The sequence below is a fragment of the Protopterus annectens genome, chromosome 3.part0 (genome assembly GCF_019279795.1).
Source record: "Protopterus annectens isolate FY-2018-M chromosome 3.part0, PAN1.0, whole genome shotgun sequence".
Taxonomy (NCBI): Eukaryota; Metazoa; Chordata; order Ceratodontiformes; family Protopteridae; genus Protopterus; species Protopterus annectens.
In genome coordinates this window covers 901,839,913-901,858,486 of record NC_056731.1, presented here as the reverse complement: position 1 = coordinate 901,858,486, position 18,574 = coordinate 901,839,913, and the positions used below count along the sequence as shown (strand labels likewise).

The 18,574-nt window shown below is 39.3% G+C and overlaps 1 protein-coding gene across 1 annotated transcript in view; it reads right to left on the bottom strand.

Moving 5' to 3' along the window:
• The window catches only part of PRKDC (protein kinase, DNA-activated, catalytic subunit), a 4,917,417-nt gene that overhangs the window by 1,721,513 nt on the left and 3,177,330 nt on the right, over positions 1 to 18,574 (bottom strand). The window contains exon 43 of the mRNA XM_044065724.1: positions 6,391 to 6,510. Coding sequence (XP_043921659.1) covers positions 6,391 to 6,510 — 120 coding nt within the window. The remainder of the gene's footprint in view (positions 1 to 6,390; positions 6,511 to 18,574) is intronic.

The following is an 18,574-nucleotide window of genomic DNA, read 5'->3' as shown; positions in this document are numbered from 1 at the left end:
CCCCATCAAGGATTCATAGAGTATAGGAAAAGAGAAACAAAAGACCAGCACTGGCAGAGTTTTTAGTAAAATCTAGAGCATAAGCTGCTGTTAAAAAAGGAATAATTAGTATAGCATATAAAATATTGCATGATAACTAAGAATCAATTAGCTGAGTCCAGAAAGGATTGGGAAGAGAGAATGGATAAGCAATTCACAAAGAAACAATGTGGGGATATATGTATGTCTGCAAAATATGCAACAAAATCTAGAAGATTTAGGATTTTTGCTTGGAAAGGTTTACATAGGTATTTTAAACCGGAGGTTGACTAGAGAATTTTCTCAGGTAGACAGCTAATGTTGGAGGTGTGATGGGGAAAAAGGGGCAATGGGGAACATATTTTCTGGGAGAGTAATGACTTGGCAGACTTTAAAAGATTCCCTGCAAACTACTTTACTGGACATACTGAGTGAGCAAATTGTTGTATCTAGGGGAAATTATTTTTTCTCAGCTATGACAGAGACTCAGAATTAGTTAGACAAATTAAGGCCTTGCGGAGTCAAATAATTTCGGCTGCCAAAAAGCAATTACTAGAACATGGACATCTAAACCAACTGTACTAAAAGTAGTGTACATAGCAACAGAGATAAAACAACTGGAATTGGGATCTTTAGAAAAGGGTAGGAGCAAATTACATATGAAAAACAATGGGGATTGTGGGAACAATACACACAGGGGAGGAATTAAGTTAAAAATAAAGCAGGATTTGAATGAGCTATGTAATATGTTTGACTGACAGTGATTGGGTAAATAAGTAATGTTTGCAACTAAAAGTACGTCAATATTGTTTATAATGTATAATGCTTGCAACTAAGATTATGTCGATATGGTTTGTTTTCATTTATATAAATGTATGATTGCCTATGACATAAGTGATAATTTAATAAGATGTTTCTTGTTTTAAACAAAAGTGTAAACTAACTATATTTGAATACTATAAAAGAGAAAAGAACTGGAAGAGGGATCTTTAGACAAGGGAAGGAACAAATTACATAGAAATAAATGGAAATTGTGGAAACATTACTTGCAGAATAGTGTTCTGGAGGAAAAGTGATGTTTAAGGGAAGGCAGGAATTGAGCAACTTGTGTAATTTTGGACTGATGATAATTATACAAAAGAACATATGATGTATGAGGCATGTACCTGGGAACAATTTTTTTGTTTTTTTTCTTTTATATAAATGTATGTTTGCCTATGCCTTAAGTGATAGTGTATTAAAGGTGTTAAAGAATGTTTGTTCAATGCATGTACATATTACAACAATGGAACATTTAGATTACATACAACTGGATTTGCACTTTAAATATTTATTTCCTTCACCGAGTAGTATTTTCACTGGAATTGTATATATATTTTGGAACAACTGTCATAACACTAGAAATGTGGATACTCAGATCACTCTCCCATTCCTCCTACACTAAATGCTTTAAACTACTAAATAAATATAACTTTCCATTGCCTTTTTTAAATAAATGTAAGTTAATAAATAAAACAAAAAATCATTTTGCAGAATTATGCAAGGCTGTACTCTTAGTATTTCACGCCCCCCAGCACTGCCATAACATAAATATGGCCCTTTATAAATTGTGTTAAGAGCAGAGGACAGTGATTTTTACATAATACTGAATATGTATTTGTGATGAAAAAAATGAAGTTGTATGTGACTACTTAAAAGGCAGGTATAGTTTCAAAGTGGAAAGAGATTACTAGCCATGAAAAGTCAGAGCTAAGCAACTTACAAATACCGATGAGTACAAGCTTGCACAAAAGCATTTCTGGTTATTTGTGGCCACATGAACTGATACAAAGGATCTGTTACAGTTTCAATTTATGAACAGACCCAGCATGGGTACTCACTTTAGTGCGGGGAAGCATGGTGTTCAGGCGAGATATGGAACTGAACAACAACAACATGGGAAATGTCTAGATACGGCTAAATGGAAAGGAGCTACGGAAGCCACTTTTATAGCCCATTTCTGATTGTCTGGTTTTTAATTAAAGCTTAATGTTTAATGAATTCATTCACTTTTTTTCACTAAACTTGAGCATGGTTCCCTTTACGTTCCTGTGATATGCAAATGTAGTTAACATTTATTTCCTTTGGCAGCACAGTACTGCAGATACAGTGTGGCGATGTGTGTTTAATTTCTGCACTGTGTTCCCTTTGCATCTGTCATGCATGCCCCTGCATCATAACTGCATGACTGTAAGTGAGTAAGGGGATGTAGAGGCAGAGCCCAGTTTAGGGTAACTTGACTCACCTAGGCAATTTTTTTTCCTCTGTTTGTAGTTTTCAATGTTTTTATTCTATTTTAGTAGCTTTAAGAGATTTCATCAAATGATACAAATCCTTTGGGGCACAAAAAAATTACATCAAAGCCAAATGTGTGTTGCACTATTTCAAATTAAGAATTTTATAAACAAAAACTCAGTTAATCAGTGTTCTGAATTAAGAATGCACTCTTTAATGTTTCATACTAGAGCAAAAAAAACACAACGATTGTGTGTGACATGGAGAAAAAGTAACTGAACAAAGGCTTAGTTAGGGCAGACAGCCTAAAATGGAAATCATTAAATGTGGAGGACGCTGCAAAATGGTCATTTTAAAGGGCCTGACCTTGCAAACTGTAACAGACTGGCAAAATACTATTTTTTTTCAAAAGGAAATGTATGAAAAGCTGTTAGACCTTATCAAGTTAAAAATGTGCAAAACACTGTTTAAAATATAAAAGTAGTTGCACTGTAACCTCCATTGTACTTATGCTTTTGGTGAACTGTAACTCACAAAACTCTGACAGTAATGCTTCAGTTATGAATATTTTTAGGCTTACCCAAAAAGCAGCATTTCCTTAGAATGTTTTAAGTCCTTATAAGCGCACTCAAACTCTGTTGCCAAGTTATTCCCTCTCTCATTTTTGTCCACTTCTGAACATTCACCCCTAAGGGATCCAGGTCTATATCACAATGTCAAAAGTCTGATCATTGTAACATCAAACCCTAATGTCCGAAACCCAACAAAACCGAAAACACAGTACAGCGATTTTTTTTCCCAGGGAAAAAAAAAAAATCGCTGTTCCGTGACAAAAAAAAAAAAAAAATTAACCTTAAACTAAAGTGGGGGGTTTTGCCCACCACACCCCCCTACTTAAATATACCAACTCTGAGATCGCACCACAGTGAAGGAAATAGCAAAGCCCCAAAAACTAGGGAAAAAAGTTGATGTGCCGTGGCTTCGCTATATTCAACTTTAGGCTTCGATATTACAAAGTTCAAACTTGTTTTAGTTCGACGTTGTAATATAGACCCAAGGGATTCTCCTATCCATTACTGAAACCTTTCCAACTATGACCACAACTCTATGTCACACGTTTTATATTATGCCACTTATCTGTAGCTGTACCCAGTGTGATCTCAACTTTTACTTTCTCACCTCTCACTTGACTACTGTCACCTTACATAAACTCAGTTTTCCATGCTCCTCTTTCTCTTTTTTCAGGCATAGACACATGTTCTGAAATATAGCTATGCCAGACCACAACCGCTCTGGTGGCATATAGAGAGATAAATCTCTGGCTACAGCCCAGCTGATGCAGATTCGATTAGCAGTTTGGGCAACTGATAGAATGGCATGAAATGGATGGGCATGCCTCCCTAAGGGGAGGCATGGTCTAAATAGGGAAGTTGCCCTCAGATGTAATCAATTAGTGTGAGGGCAGGGAAAGGGGGTGGGTAGGTCATAAAAAAGTTTTCACTGGATGGAAGCACAGGCAAGTCAAACCTCCAGGACTTGACGTTCCCAGTGATAACGGAGCAAGTCCGGGAGGTTGTAGAGTAGCTGGTAGACCCAGTGTAGAACACTTGGTATTGGAGGAAAGGTCTATAAACATGAGGTCCAAGGGGACAAAAAAAAGGCCATAGCATAACCAGTTTTAGCTGCATCACTGCATGCCACTGCTACAAAACATTTTCAGTTATAAATGGAGGTTACTTTGTCTACCATAGACTCCAAATGCTTATAGGCCTCTAAATTATGACATTTACAAACATTTCCTTTCTGTTTCATGTAAACTCTCCTTGGCTTTTACTATGTATAGCATGCTTTGTAACTCTGATATCTATAACATACGTAAGCTAATGTGAAAAGATGTACAATACTGTTTTAAATTTGTAGTACCTGTAATGTACATGAGTTAATATGGATCTTTTCTCCCAGGGCCTTGTACAGTCAGACTTTGCTGTTCAACAAAAGGAAGGAAGGGAAAGAAAAAAAAATGTGTGAAATGGTATACAAGTTCATTTGCTGCCTCATAAGTATACTGTAGTTTAAAAGGGAGGCTAAAACATTCCTCACAAATATGTACACAGTTGTACTGTCTGTTCGAAAAATTGTGGCTAGCTCATATGATGAAAATGCCTTATTTTGTTTGCTCAGACTCCACCACAATCAGAAGTATGTAGCCATGGAAATATCTTCTAAGATTCAAACTAAAGCCAAAGGAAATCCTGTTTACGGGGCATATAAGTAGAGGAACTGGCTGGCTTTTAATTGAAGAAGTTTACGGAGTTAAAGGTGGTGGTACTTTCTCTATGGCAGGACGTCCTTAGGGATACAGTAGAAAATGTTATTATGACACCTATAAAAGCCAGAAGCAGTAAGGTTAAATTCTTCTTTTAGCCAAAGGCAGATCGTTTCTAGTTATGATTTTAGATTGCATATTTTTCTGAAGATTTTTTGTTTATTTGAAAATTTTATTGTGAATTCCTTTTTTGATTTCTGTGCCACTTGTATAGTTATCTGAAAAGTAAATGCTACAATTTACTTATTTCAAGTAAAGAATTTTAGTACTTGACCACAAATGCTTGTGGGTTGGTGTTCTACTTATTGGCTTAACCATTCATGCATTTTACTAGGACCAGCACCTGTGTGCATACCTCTCAACCTCTTAGAGCAAAAAATCTGAATAAAGCCATCAATAAAAGTGGGGCAAATGCCCAACAATAGGAACAATTTTTAAAAATTGCTCTTACAAATTCAGAAAGTTGATAGAATAACAGATTTTGCATTAGCATAAATTTTCTGAAGGATATGAAGTCTGAAACTCGAATGTTTGTCATTTTCTAACTTAAATTTTTAATGATTTACAACTAATTTGCCAGAAAACCACAACTTCATGAAAAATGGACCAAAAATAAGGCCAAAATCTGGGCATTCTGCAAAAATCTGTACAGTTGATAGGTATGCCTGTGTGGCATTGGTCTTGTAAAGGGTGAAGGCCCAGAGCTAAGGAATAACAACTGAATATTTGAAGGTTGTCTTATTTTAAGGATAAACAGTAAGGTGTGATCCCATTTTGTTACTTTAAACAAACTGGTGGCATCAAACTTGGAAAGGAGGACTTTTGTGTTAGAAAGTTTCCGTTTGCTACCCCATTCTGAAAAATGGCATGTCCAAAATAGTTCTGATCCAGTTTTAATTGTTGCTGGTAAGACTGCACTGGAATGTACAGGGCTACGTCTGAGGTGTGTGACATCCTGCGGAGTTTGTGACTAACTCTGATTTGCTGCTGCAGAAGACCGAAAAATAAAATAAAAAGACTAAGGCGATTAATAAAAATATAAATGGTGAACAGCAGGATTATGTACAGAAAGGGTATGGGGGGTTATGCTGTGACAAACTCACTTCTGCCGTGCTTGTGCTCTTGGAAAGGATGTTTTTTATACAACACATTACAACCACACTACAGTACTAGTAATATTACAACACATCAAAGTAGTAAAAGCCAAAGTTGGTTATCAGCAGTCCGTATTAATTGCTCCTTACTCAAAAAATTAAATCATTCCACAGGGTTCAAGACCAGTAAGTAATTACAGGTGATTATACTCTGTACTCTGATGACAAAAAATTATTTTAATTTTCAGAGAGGTGGTGCTAGACAGCAAACTGCATGAATAACTGCAAAACACAATCCCATTGCCTGGGTCTGTACCTGTATTATATAATTTTAAAAGAGATGCTGTTACCTGTTGTGCAAGTTTGTGAACTTTCCAAACTAGTCACAGTGGTGCTTATAAACCTTAAGAGCTGAACACTGCTTTTATTTCAGCACTGTGATGAGAAGTATCACATGCATTCTGTCAAAATCTCCAATGCATTTATGCTATTAGTTATCTATCTACTTCTGATGTCCGGATTAAATATCCTTGTGAGAGCTAAATTCTTTTATGAGGTATGTTAGTTTCATTTTGTGAACAATCCTGCTTCTGTATTGTCCTACATATTCTGTCAATGTGTATGGGACTCTGTAAAAACAATATGGCTGATGGAATCAATGCCATTTGAATCTCTTACCTCTTCTGTGTTCACAATGAGCTTTGCAATAAACAAGCGAACATTCAAGGGTGTTGCTGTATTTCCCAGTTTACTATGAAGAATTTTCATCCAAGAAGGAAGTTCCTGAGGTATCACCCCCTAATAAAAATAATGCAGAAAATTTTAAATCAAAGCATGCAGATTACATGTAGCTTATATTTATGTGATATGCAAAGGTCATAAATCCCAACTTGTGATTCTTGTGCAACAGTATAAAGCAAAAAATTGCCAGAAAAGTAAAACAAGCTGATACACAAACAGGTTATACAGGGTTTGCACTGTCATATTAAAATACACAAACAGCAAGAAATCAGAGATATAACCCATTTACAAGTGGCAGATGCCCGACAGCTTGAGTGCTGTCCTCTTCCCTTCCAGTAATAAGTCTTAAAAACCTTATCTAGCATTTCAGTTATAATAACCTGCATCTACAAAACACAAGGCAACAAAAATGAGCCGTGTATATTCATGCAATTACCTAGGATTTAATTCCAAAATACCTTACCCTGAAGTAAGTCATTTACATGAACAGCAAGTTTTAATCACGGCAGGCTTACACCAGAGTAAGTCACTTGCACCAAGAAAGTACAGTTGTGTACACATACCATAAATGTAGATGTTCGAGTGTATTCACTGTTGCAGTCATTACATTTGGGTTATCTGCTTGCAGGTAGCCCTCAGTCGGCCTAATTAACAAAGTCTTGGGTCCTGCATCAGTTGCTGTCCCTTCTTCCATGACGTCAGGTCATCAGGGGTATAAAACATGCAGCCGACACCATTACAACAGTACAGTGATATACCGCGAACAAAAAAACAAATACACCAAAAAGGCTTTTAAGCATAGTAAAGGAAAGTAAAGGTATAGTGCCTTCCGTGGAAGGTTGGGCGTCGGGCTGGCAACTCGACACCGTAAAACTCTACTGCCAATCATGAGCGGACAGGTGATCCGCTGTGGCAACCCCTAACTGGGAAAAGCCGGAAGAAGAAGAAAGGAAAGTAAAGGTATAGCCAAAAGAAGCTAGGGGGCTGGAGGAAGGGTAACCAGGACTGCAACAGTGAATACACTCGAACATCTACATTTATGGTAAGTGTACACAACTGTACTATGTTCTTTGTGTTTCACTGTTGCAGTCATTACAATTGGGTAGACCTCCCAAAGCTATGGTTGGGAGGAGGAATTTAGATAGCATTATGACCAGCTAGAAGGCCCTGCAAGACTGCAGTGGCAAAGCCAGCTCTGGATTTAGAGAAATATGGCAAATGATAATGCTTGGTGAAAGTATGTACAGAACTCCAGGTAGCATTCTCTAGGATGTCCCTGGTAGGGACGCCTCTGAGAAAGGCTGTAGAGGTAGATGCAGCCCTGGTGGAATGAGGTCTGATTACCCTGGGGGATAGGTTTTCCATGGTGCTTACAGCAGAAATGAATGCAATGGCTTACCCATTTAGAAATAGCCTTCCCCTCTGCCCCTGCAGCAAATGCCACCAGCAGTTGTTCAGATTTCCTTTGAGGTTTAGTCCTGTCCATGTAGAATCTAAGTTGTCTGTGCACATCTAAGGAATGCAGTATCCGTTCCCCTTTATTCTGTGGATTGGGAAAAAAGGTTGGCAAATGAATGGACTGATTAAGAGCCACACTGGATACCACCTTGGGCATGAAGGATGGATTGGTTCTGAGGGACACCCTGTCCGCATGAAAGATGATGAAAGGCTCCACTGCCATAAGGGCCTGAAATTCAGATACCCTTCTAGCTGAAGTGATTACTAAAAGGAAAGCTGTTTTACAAGAAAGACATTTTAAGTCTGCAGTAGCAGCTGGCTCAAAAGGAGGTAGTGTGAGATTCTCCAAAACAAAGTTAAGGTCCCAGGCTGGGGTTGAGCTCTCCTTGGTGGTCTCAACTTTTTGGCCCCTCTGAGGAACTGCTTGAGCAGTGGATGAGAGAAGAGGGGAGGTTCTGTGTTATAATGAGCTGAAATGGCTGAGGTGTGGATTTTAATGGAGGAAAAAGACAGGCCCTTGTGAAGCATCTCAGTTAAGTATTGTAAAATCTGAGGTAAACTGGGCGCTGCTGTGCTCATCCCTTGAGATTGGTTCCAGGCACAGAATCTTTTCCATTTTTTCAGCATAAGATTTTCTAGTACTAGGCCTCCTTGCCTCTAAAATTATATCCATCACAGGTTTACTGAGGGATAGTAAAGGAGAGATTATGTAATTAGCCAGGCTGCAAAGGTCAGTGTTAGAAGATGAGGGTGCAGAATCTGGTTCTCCTGCTGAGACAACAGGGAAGGAGTCTGAGGTAGGTGCCATGGGGATAACTGTGACACTGCGTAGGAGGGGGTACCAGTGTTGGCGCGGCCAGTCTGGAGCAATCAAAATCATCCTTGGTTTGTCCAGTTTGATTTTTAGTAGTACTTTGGAGAGGAGAGGCAGAAAGGGGAAGGCATAGACTGAGAGGTTTTTCCAGCTGAAGGACAGAGCATCCACTTTCCAGGCTTGTTTGTGGGGAGATCTTGTGCAAAATTTGTCCAACTGGTAGTTCTGGGGAGAGGCAAACAGGTCTATATCTGGCCTCCCCCATTTGCTTGTCAACATGTTGAAAATCCTTGGTTCCAGTTTCCACTCGTGTGGGTCCATGAGGTTTATGCTTAGTCCGTCTGCCAGTGTATTTAATTTTCCTGGCAGGAACTGAGCTTGTAGGTGCACTTGGTAGCTCAAGGCTGTGTTCCACAATGCCATGGTTAGTCTGCAGAGGGGGTAAGAATGTGTACCCCCCCTGCTTGTTTATGTACCACATAACAGTGGTGTATGTCCGTCTTTACCATTAGTTGTCCTGGAAGAATGTGGTCCTTGAAGGCTGTCAGAGCATTCTGTACAACTAACATTTATTTTTTAATTGATATGCAGGTGCATTTGACTTGGGTTCCATTTGCCTTGAATGCACTTCCCTGCCAGGTGAGCCCCCCCCCCATGCATAGTCTGATGCGTCTGTTAGGGTTTGGGCGGCAAGGGGTGGTGTGAAAGGTAGTCCCTTGTTTTGGTGGCAGGCCTCTGCCCAGCAAAAGAACTCTAGGCATAGGCAAGGTATGATAGGAATCATTGTTTCTAGATTCTGAGAATGTTGACACCATAGGATTTTGACACCACTGTAGTTTCCTCATATGCAGTCTTGCATATGGAATTAGAAGAATGCAGGAAGCCATGAACCCCAAGGCTTGCAGTATTTGTCTTGCAGATAGCAGGGTTTTTATGGCCACTTGTTTGAAGTAGGTTGGCAAATTAATTTGTTTCTCTGGCATGAGGCAAGCCATCTGGAAAGCTGTATTCAAGCTTGCTCCCAGGAATATAATTTGACAGGGTACCAGGTGTGATTTATTTTCGTTTATGGTGTACCCCAGACAAATTAGAACCCTTTGTACAAAGGCCAGATGATTCAAAAGTATGTCCTGGCTTTCTGCCTGAATTAGACAATCGTCCAGGTATGGGTATATCTGAATATTTCTTTGCCTTCAAAATGCAATAAATGGAGCTAGGCACTTTGTGAATACCCTGGGCACAGTAGAAAAGCCAAAGGGCAGTGCAGAGAACTGATGGTGCGTGTAGCCTGCCTTGAAGCGTAGGTATCTTCTGCAATATTCCCTGATTGGGATGTGCAGATATGCTTCTTTTAAATCTAATGTTGCCAACCAGGCATCTTTGCCTAGCATAGGAAGTAATAGGTGAAGAGTCAGCATCTTGAATTTTGGAATCTCCAAAAAGGTGTTTAGAGTAGACAGGTCCAGGACAGGACGCCATGAATTGTCTTTTCTGGGTACCAGGAAAAGTCTCGAGTAGAAACCTTGTCCCTTTTCCTCTTCTGGTAACAGCTGAATAGCCCCCATGCTTAAGAGAGAAAGTATTTGTTTCTGGGCCTCTGCCCACTGATTTGGGGTAGGTTCGGCCACCCGCTTGGTGTTGGCAACGTGTGGAAGTGAAATCTTTATCCCTGGGACACTATATTTAAAACCCATTTGTCCTGGGTAATGAGTTCCCAGTTCTTTGCATGAAGAGCAATCCCCCCCCCCCAAAGGGGCAGTCAGTTGATAAGTGCTTGGAAATTTTAAAAGGAAGACACTGAGAGAGTTTACCATAGGGGAGAGTCTTATTCCCTGATTTGGAAGTGGAGGCCGCCCACTGCTTAGTTCTGTGTATCCCCTGGGACTGAAACCTGGGGTTTTTGCTATGTCTGGGTTTGGCTTGAGAAGGCCTGGAAGGAGCTGGAAAGGACCAATTCTTGGAGGGCCAGTGCCTACTAAATCTAGGAGGCTGCACTTGTAAAAAATCTTTAACAGTTTGCAAAGATTTAGCTTTATCTTCAATGTTTTTAAGAACTTCCTCAGCCTTGTTGCCAAACAGGCGGTCCTGATTTAAAGGAGCATCCAACAATTTAGCTTTAACATGATCAGGCAAAGATTGCTCCTTAAGCCAAGCATGCCTTCTGAGCACAGACCCAGTAACAGCAGCCCTGCAAGACGCCAAAGTATGTTTTCCAACTCGATGAGCAGAATACATTAAATCCTGTAATTCTTTATTTTCCACACAATCAGGAATCAATATAATTTTCTGTTTAAGCAGTCCAATAACATGTTGCTGATACTTTAACATATGAAACTGGCAGTTTAAAGCCCTAATGGCCAAGGTTGCAGAAGTGTAAACCTTCTTACCCCATCTATCCAGCACCCTGGAGTCTCTATCAGAAGGGGTAGGATTTTTAGCATTAGAAGGCTTAATGCCCTTGGGCCCCTGTAAAATAGTCTTCTGGATCTGCAATAGGATTTTTAAAAAGGAACTTGTGGGACTCTGGGACCCTGTAGTATCTGTCAGGTTTTCTGGGAGCAGGAGGCAGGGAATCAGGGGCCAAACTACATTCCGAAAAATCATCAACAATGTCTAGTATAGCAGGAATAGCTAAAGGCCTATGCTGAGGTAAGAGAAGGAAATCCCTAAGCCTCTTTTTTGAATCAGAAAAATCCTGGCTTTCCCAGTGGAAATGCTCCCTTAGAGTATGTAAGGTTTCCCCAAAAGAAAAATCCTCAGGAGGGAAAGCAGAGGGAATGGAGTCCTCTGCATCAGAATCTTCATAAGTATGTAAGGGCAAATCCAGATTACCATAAGAATCAGAAAAAACAGAATCCTGATCAGAAGATTCATAATCAACTTCAGTCCTAGGCCTCTTAGAAAGGGGGGGGGGGTTGGCTACCCCTGATTAGAGTTATTAGATCTTCAGCCATTCTTATCATTTGTTTTTTAGGTACAGAGGCCTGAGCATGTGGTCTGGGTGCCATTTTTTTAGGCATGGATCAAGATTTAGGCCTCAGTAAAGGAGGCATCAGTTTAATATGCAAGTCCATAGGCCTGAATACACCCTCAGAAGCCGGTGCCTGCACAGCGACTCCGGACCCATCCAAGGTAGAGACATCTTCAGGTTCCATAGTTGAAGAATCTCACGGCATTCCGGACTCCGAATGGGTCTCAGTATAGGCCTGCGAATCAGAAGTAGCAGGTATCAGGGGCTGCAAAAGTGCCTCACTGAGTACTGGCGACTGGCTTAGGAAAAGCGTCGTCGGCAGTTCTGGACCTCGGTGGTGGCCTGTCTCTGTCTTTAACTTTCCATTTTTTCAGAATCCCGGTAATCAGATGGCTAACCGATGACATTTCTGGATAATTAAACACAGAACCGAAATATTTAGAGGCGAAAATATACCGAAGACGGATAGTGCGCTGATTAAATAAAGCAATAAAGCACAAAACCAACAGCAAGGTACGTCGTGGTCAGGGCCTAGGCAAGGAATACAGTACGAATGATGATCTTTATGAGGTATTTGCTTTCTACAAGTAATGCAATTATTACCTTTTACTGACATCAGTAAGGAGCAAGAAAAAGTTTCCCCCAACGGGGTACTTAGCTTTAGTTGAAGATTTTGCTTCTGAAACTCGAAAACGAAAATTTCAGGAGTTGGCCGACTGTCACTTGAGAACTGCTTCTGCTTCAGGCACCGCGCGGCAAGAAAGACGGATGTAAAGGCGTCGGCTGCATGTTTTATATCCCTGATGACATGGAAGAAGGGACAGCAACCGATGCAGGACCCAAGACTTTGTTAATCAGGCCGAATGAGGGCTACCTGCAAGCAGATAACCCAAATGCAATGACTGCAGCAGTGAAACACGAAGAACATCAAGTCTTTTGTAATCTGGCTCTTACAGTCCACCCGACCATTAAAATTATCCACAGAAAGGCTGCTACTACCCTTTCTGCTTTATTTCCAGCTTTCCCAAGCCCACTTGACATATTCTTTTCACACAACTGATCATAACTTGACAATAACCTTCAGGCAGAAGAGAATGACGGCAGATGCAATCTATATTGCTTCTAAAATTCAATTTTTTACTAGCAGTACTATCTGAAAATTTTCTGGCAACTGCTTTTGATTTTGGATGACTTCCTCTTCAAAGTCAACAAATATAACCAAGGAAGTATTGCTTGGGATTCAATTAGTGCCTTTTTTTTGTTGTTCCTCTAAGTCCAAATAATAATTGTTATTAATAGTTACTATACAACTATTACCTGTATTATTTCTACTGCATCTTATAATGTACTCACTACTTTGCTATATGTGAATCTGGGTCATGTTGCAACCACCATAGTCTTCTTTGTGTTTGAAGGGATGATTAATTATACTTCAACAAAGTGACAAATACCAATTATGCCTTTCAAAAGGGTCTTCACATTGTTGATAACCATCATTGGTGGCTATGTTACTATTTTTGCTGGAGCCAGATTGTTTCACATGGGAGGAGGGAAATGTGCACAGGCTTCTTAGCTTGTTACTTTATTACACTTCCTGATCAGCTACAATTTATACTTTGGAGATTTCCTTTCCAGTCTAACTTGCATATGAGAAATAAAGTTTGATTTCTGGTATTTATACATCCTGAAAGACTGTAAGCTGTGTGGTCTGCTAAGGATTTACACTAGAGAATATTAAAGCCAGTTTCATGTCTGTTTTTTGAACTGTTTAAATGAATATTATTTTACTTCTGTTCACTGATACAATGAACAAGTGCTGGATCTTTCTTATTTTAAAGGTTCATAGGTGTGTACTAGGCTAATGGCCCTGGAGCCTTTACAAGCCTAGCCCAAAAAAAATTGCCCAGGCACTGTGCCACCTGATGTTAGTTCACAGTGCCCTGATCCAGTAGGGTAACTGGAGTGATCCCTGGAGTGAACTTTCTGTTACCCATCCACTCGTCAAGATTTCTCTTGAATAGGGCCAGCGAGGTGCTCTGCTTGACAAGCATGGGAAGCTTATTCCAGATTATGGGCAGTCTTTTGGAAATGAACCTGTCCCTCCAGCATGTTCTGTTAATTGTGGTAATGAGGTTGTGATCTCTGCAGCATGTGGGATGGGGGGAAATTAGGATTTCTTTAGGTGTAGCATTTCAACTAGGGCTGGGTCAAACATGGCTTTGTAAGTCAAGCAGAGGTCACCTTTAAGTAGACGATAAGAGACTGAGAACAGCTGAAGTTTCTTGAGTCTGTCTGTGTAGGACGTGTTTAAGGCCTAGGATCTTTTTTATGATGTACTTTTGTGGCCTCTCCAGCTGTTGTAGGTGTCTGGTCAGGTACATGCCAAACGGGGCGTTATATTCGATGACTGGTCTAATGAGGGATGAGTAGAGAGGGATGATGAACTCTTTCTTCCTGGATGCAAAACCTTTGGTTACAAGATATGTCAACGTAGAAGGACTTTCTGACCACAGTGGCAATGTGGTGGTTAAAGGTGAGGTGGCTGTCGACCTGGGTGCCCAGATCTCTTATGGCCCCCTTCAGTGTTCAGTGGGCTCCCATCAACGTGGCAATTCATGGCAACTGAGTTTTTTCCAAAGGGGACGATAAATGCATTTTTTGGTGTTAAGCTTCAGGCCAGGGTTCTGACACTAGTCACTTGTCTCAGAGATTCCCTTTTGTAGGGTGTCTGCATCACTTGGGGAGTTGATAATGTCTCCTAGCTTGCAGTCATCAGCTAGAGTCCTTCTGTGTTGACCTGGACTTCTGAGAAGTAGATGCCAAACAGGAGAGGGCCCAGGACCGAGCCTGGTGGGACTCCACTCGTGACTGGTTGACCGTCTGACTTGGAATCCGCAACTTTCACTCTGTGGGTCCTGTCTGTGAGCCAATTTGCAACCCACCTAGTGATGTACGGATTGATGCCTAGTTTGCTGACTTTATCAATGACATATATTATATTATTACTTTGATATATTTCAGGAAGTATTATGCTAGGCTATTCTACATCACCTGTATGTGTTCTTTTGTGATGCACTTAGCATTCAAGTACTTAAACCAGAACTTGAATTTACATACAACAGCACTACAACTCGACACAGTATTTTCAGCATTTCTTTATAATCTATTAATATCCTTACTCTTCGGACCATCTTAATGATCATTTATACATTGTTCATCAGTTCAGTGACATTCTCTATGAAGCCTCAAACTGAACACAGCCTAAGGAATGCCCAACACAGTGAATGACATTGCCTTTGAGTCCAGCCATTTCATCACACTACTCAATATCCAACTGACCATCAAAACACACCCTCCGCACCCTGTATGCAAGCCCTGTATGCAAGACTGAATTTTATTTGTCAATTCCCATACCTTCTTCCTTCTTAGACTTCACTAGACAGACTACCCATACTGTGTACTTGAACCTCATATTCCACCTATGAATACACAATTTTACAATTCTTCACAGTAGAACTCAATTATCTGATCAGTGTACAAGCCACGCAGACACCATTAATGATAGATGACCAGAAGGCTGCTGGTCTATTCCACTTCAGGCAACGGTGCTCCTGTTAAAGTACAGATACTACAATGTACCCCAAGTGGACTGCTGCACTACTTAGGTGCCATCTTTCAAGGAAATATTAACGGAGGACCTAGCCTTTCTGGAAGAGTCCCACACCACAGGGATGAACACTTCATGGCCCACAATCTTAATCCCCTCCTCCCATTTCCTCTCTACCTTGAATTTCAGAATCTCCTACTACGCTCCTGTTAGATTTGGATATTCATGTGTACAATCATCATCATCTTAGCCCACTCATCCTCCTGAACAAATTGTCTACAGCAAACAATGCATCTTTCCACCTGCACCAAACTCTTCCTTTGTTTCTCATTATCTGTGTTCGTACCCTAGGTTAGGATTCTTAATATTCCCTCATTCCTCTTCATACACTGGTATTCCTTCTCTTCCTCTCATATATGTAAGGTCACTCCTCTTCCACTACTCCCAACTCTGTCATCCCTAAACAATCTATACCCTGGTATATCCATATTCCATTCCTTATTATCACAGGGCCACATTTCTTCAATCTCAGCAATGTCCACCTGCCACCCTCCTACACCCCTGCAATCTTCCTATGATCTCTGCACTCTATAGCAACAGCAATGTCTGGCTATTCTTCACATTGCTCTCAGTTGTTTTTTTTTAAGTTATGCTCTCTCTCTCTCTCTCTTTCCACCTTGTACATTCCCTCATCTTGTGCTTCTGACACCTTTGATGTCCTTTCAGCAAAATTTAAAGGTGCAGACACGAAATACATTTTCAAATCAGCTCTGAATAGCTGTGTACCTGATAGTTCCCTCTTGTCAGATCGCTCTCACATCCTCTTAGCAGTCCCAAGATTTTTTTCCTGTCCACGACTACACCAGGTGTTATAATAAGGGACAATGACCTTCTACTTTACCAGAAAGAGTAACAGAAAAATCACATATTTGGACTGTCTGGGTATTGGAAAGCACACGATTTTCATGTTATATTTTTATTTTAGGCCAGAGCACATTTCCCACAACCTATACTACTACCTATAGTCACTACTTATCATACTTTACTTTGAGTGTTCTGTACATAGAAACTATTTTAATTCCGCAAATGCATAGATGCATTATAAATTATAACAAAATCACAGTGATGACTGGAGATTACACTTAAAATATACTTGGCATAATTTCCAGATTTCCTCTCTCAAAAAAAGTGAAATTCTAAGAACCATAAATCAGTGACAGGGAATACTTGAAAATTCTCAAATTCTGGCATCTCTCTGCTACCTCAGCTATGTCATCAGTGTTGAATATCGGCAACACATCATGTATTTATCTTTTTGGACACCTGAACCTTAAGTTTGTGTAAGGCTATGCTGCCCCAAAGACTACTTTCAGTGTAACCCTGTCACTTACTCCTCTAGTCTCAGACATGTGTCCTGGATCTTGCCATCCAAGTGTTGAACAAATTTTTTTACAATACAATTTCTAAAATGCCTGTTTTGACCTTTGTAAGTGACGTGATGTATTACATTCTTTCACCCTACCCTGAAATCAGTATTGAAGTAGTGTGTGCAGCAGTGAGCTTACAAGAACCCAATGACAGGTGCATGTACTCACAGAAGCTTGCTGTTGCCATCAACCTCCTTTTATAATTTTTACATAGGGTTGGGATGTTGCACCAACATTAGTCAATGTGACCAAATTACCTAGAGACAATATTTATACCACTGGATAACTTGCCCCGAAGCTTGTGTAGGTTGTAAAGTACAAACTCAGCTAGTTCAATAAAAATTACCACATCAGCTCTGTGCTGGGAGTGGTTTCTGAGATGGGGCCATCACAGCATCCTCCTTAGCTCCTCCAGGACTCCTTTTAGTTTATACCATTCTAACATCTCTTCTTTTTCCCTTTAATTTTCGGTTTAATTAGCACCTTCATGTGTTTTCAACAAGTTGCTAAGCAAACAGAAAAGTTAACAGGTACTTAAATAGAAATCAGGCAACAGCTAACACCTAAAAACTGCCAACAAACGAACAAACTAGTGAAAAAACGCCAGGCTGATGTCAAAATAAAAACAACTCTGCTTTATTAACTTTAAACGCCCAGAATAAAAACGTTTTTCGTACTGCTAAATAACAGAACTTCTTCAGAAAATCAGCGTTTCATTGAATTCAAACCTTATATAATCTTTCAACCTATTGGCGCCAAAATCCACAGTGCAGTTAATATCCATTTAAAGCTATATTACTACCATAATATTATTTCTATAAAATTATTTATAATTAAGTAAAATAATTTTGACATGAATCAACTCTATCTTTAAAATAAAAAATAAACATTCAGAAATATTTATGATTACTAATCACTTAAAATCACCTGTTATAACCAAGTTATACATTTATTTTATATTCTATTATGCATAACTTTATTATTATATCGGAGATGCCTTGCACTTACCGTCATTGGCAACTTTTATTAATGCAGCTATATTAAAATTAAATTTTTTTCAAAAAACATTTATAACTGCATGAAATGTGTAAAAAATGTATATATATATATATATATATATATATATATATATATATATATATATATATATATAATTATAGTAGAATTATTATCCCAATTTTATTATTCCTTAACCTACCATACACGCCAAATCCAATATTCCCAATTTGATTAATATAAGTATATATTGCATATTTAGAGCAAGTTAAAGGATATACATAATAACATTAATGCCCCTATAATCGATCCCTTACTAAAATCGATAAATATATAGGAATCATTAATGCCCACTTAGACTTATGCATATATAAAAACTATCTGTAAACTTACATAAAATATGCATTTAAACAAAATAAATAGATCAACATCTAATGAATATGGAAACATAAAACAACTGAGCTCAACATACATTCTAAGAGACTTAAAGCACTTTTATCTCTCTAAACTCCTTAATTTCAGTAAACACATTATTGAGCATTTATCATTAAGCCCAGGATACATATAAGCATTCAGACTTATTTGCCATAGCAATTCTATTTTCTCCAATAATAGACTCATAGGTCCTCCTCTTATATCCTGGTTGATTTGTTGGACAACTTTAAATTTGAATCCATGTTCAGGATTTGAAACAATATGCTTAGCTAAAGCATTCTCCTCCTTATGTTGGCTGATACCCCTCATATGTTGTGAGACTCTCTTTTAATTTACGATCAGTTTTTCCCACATAAAATGATGGACACACTTGGCATTTTGCTATGTAAACCACTCGTTTAGTGTTATAATTA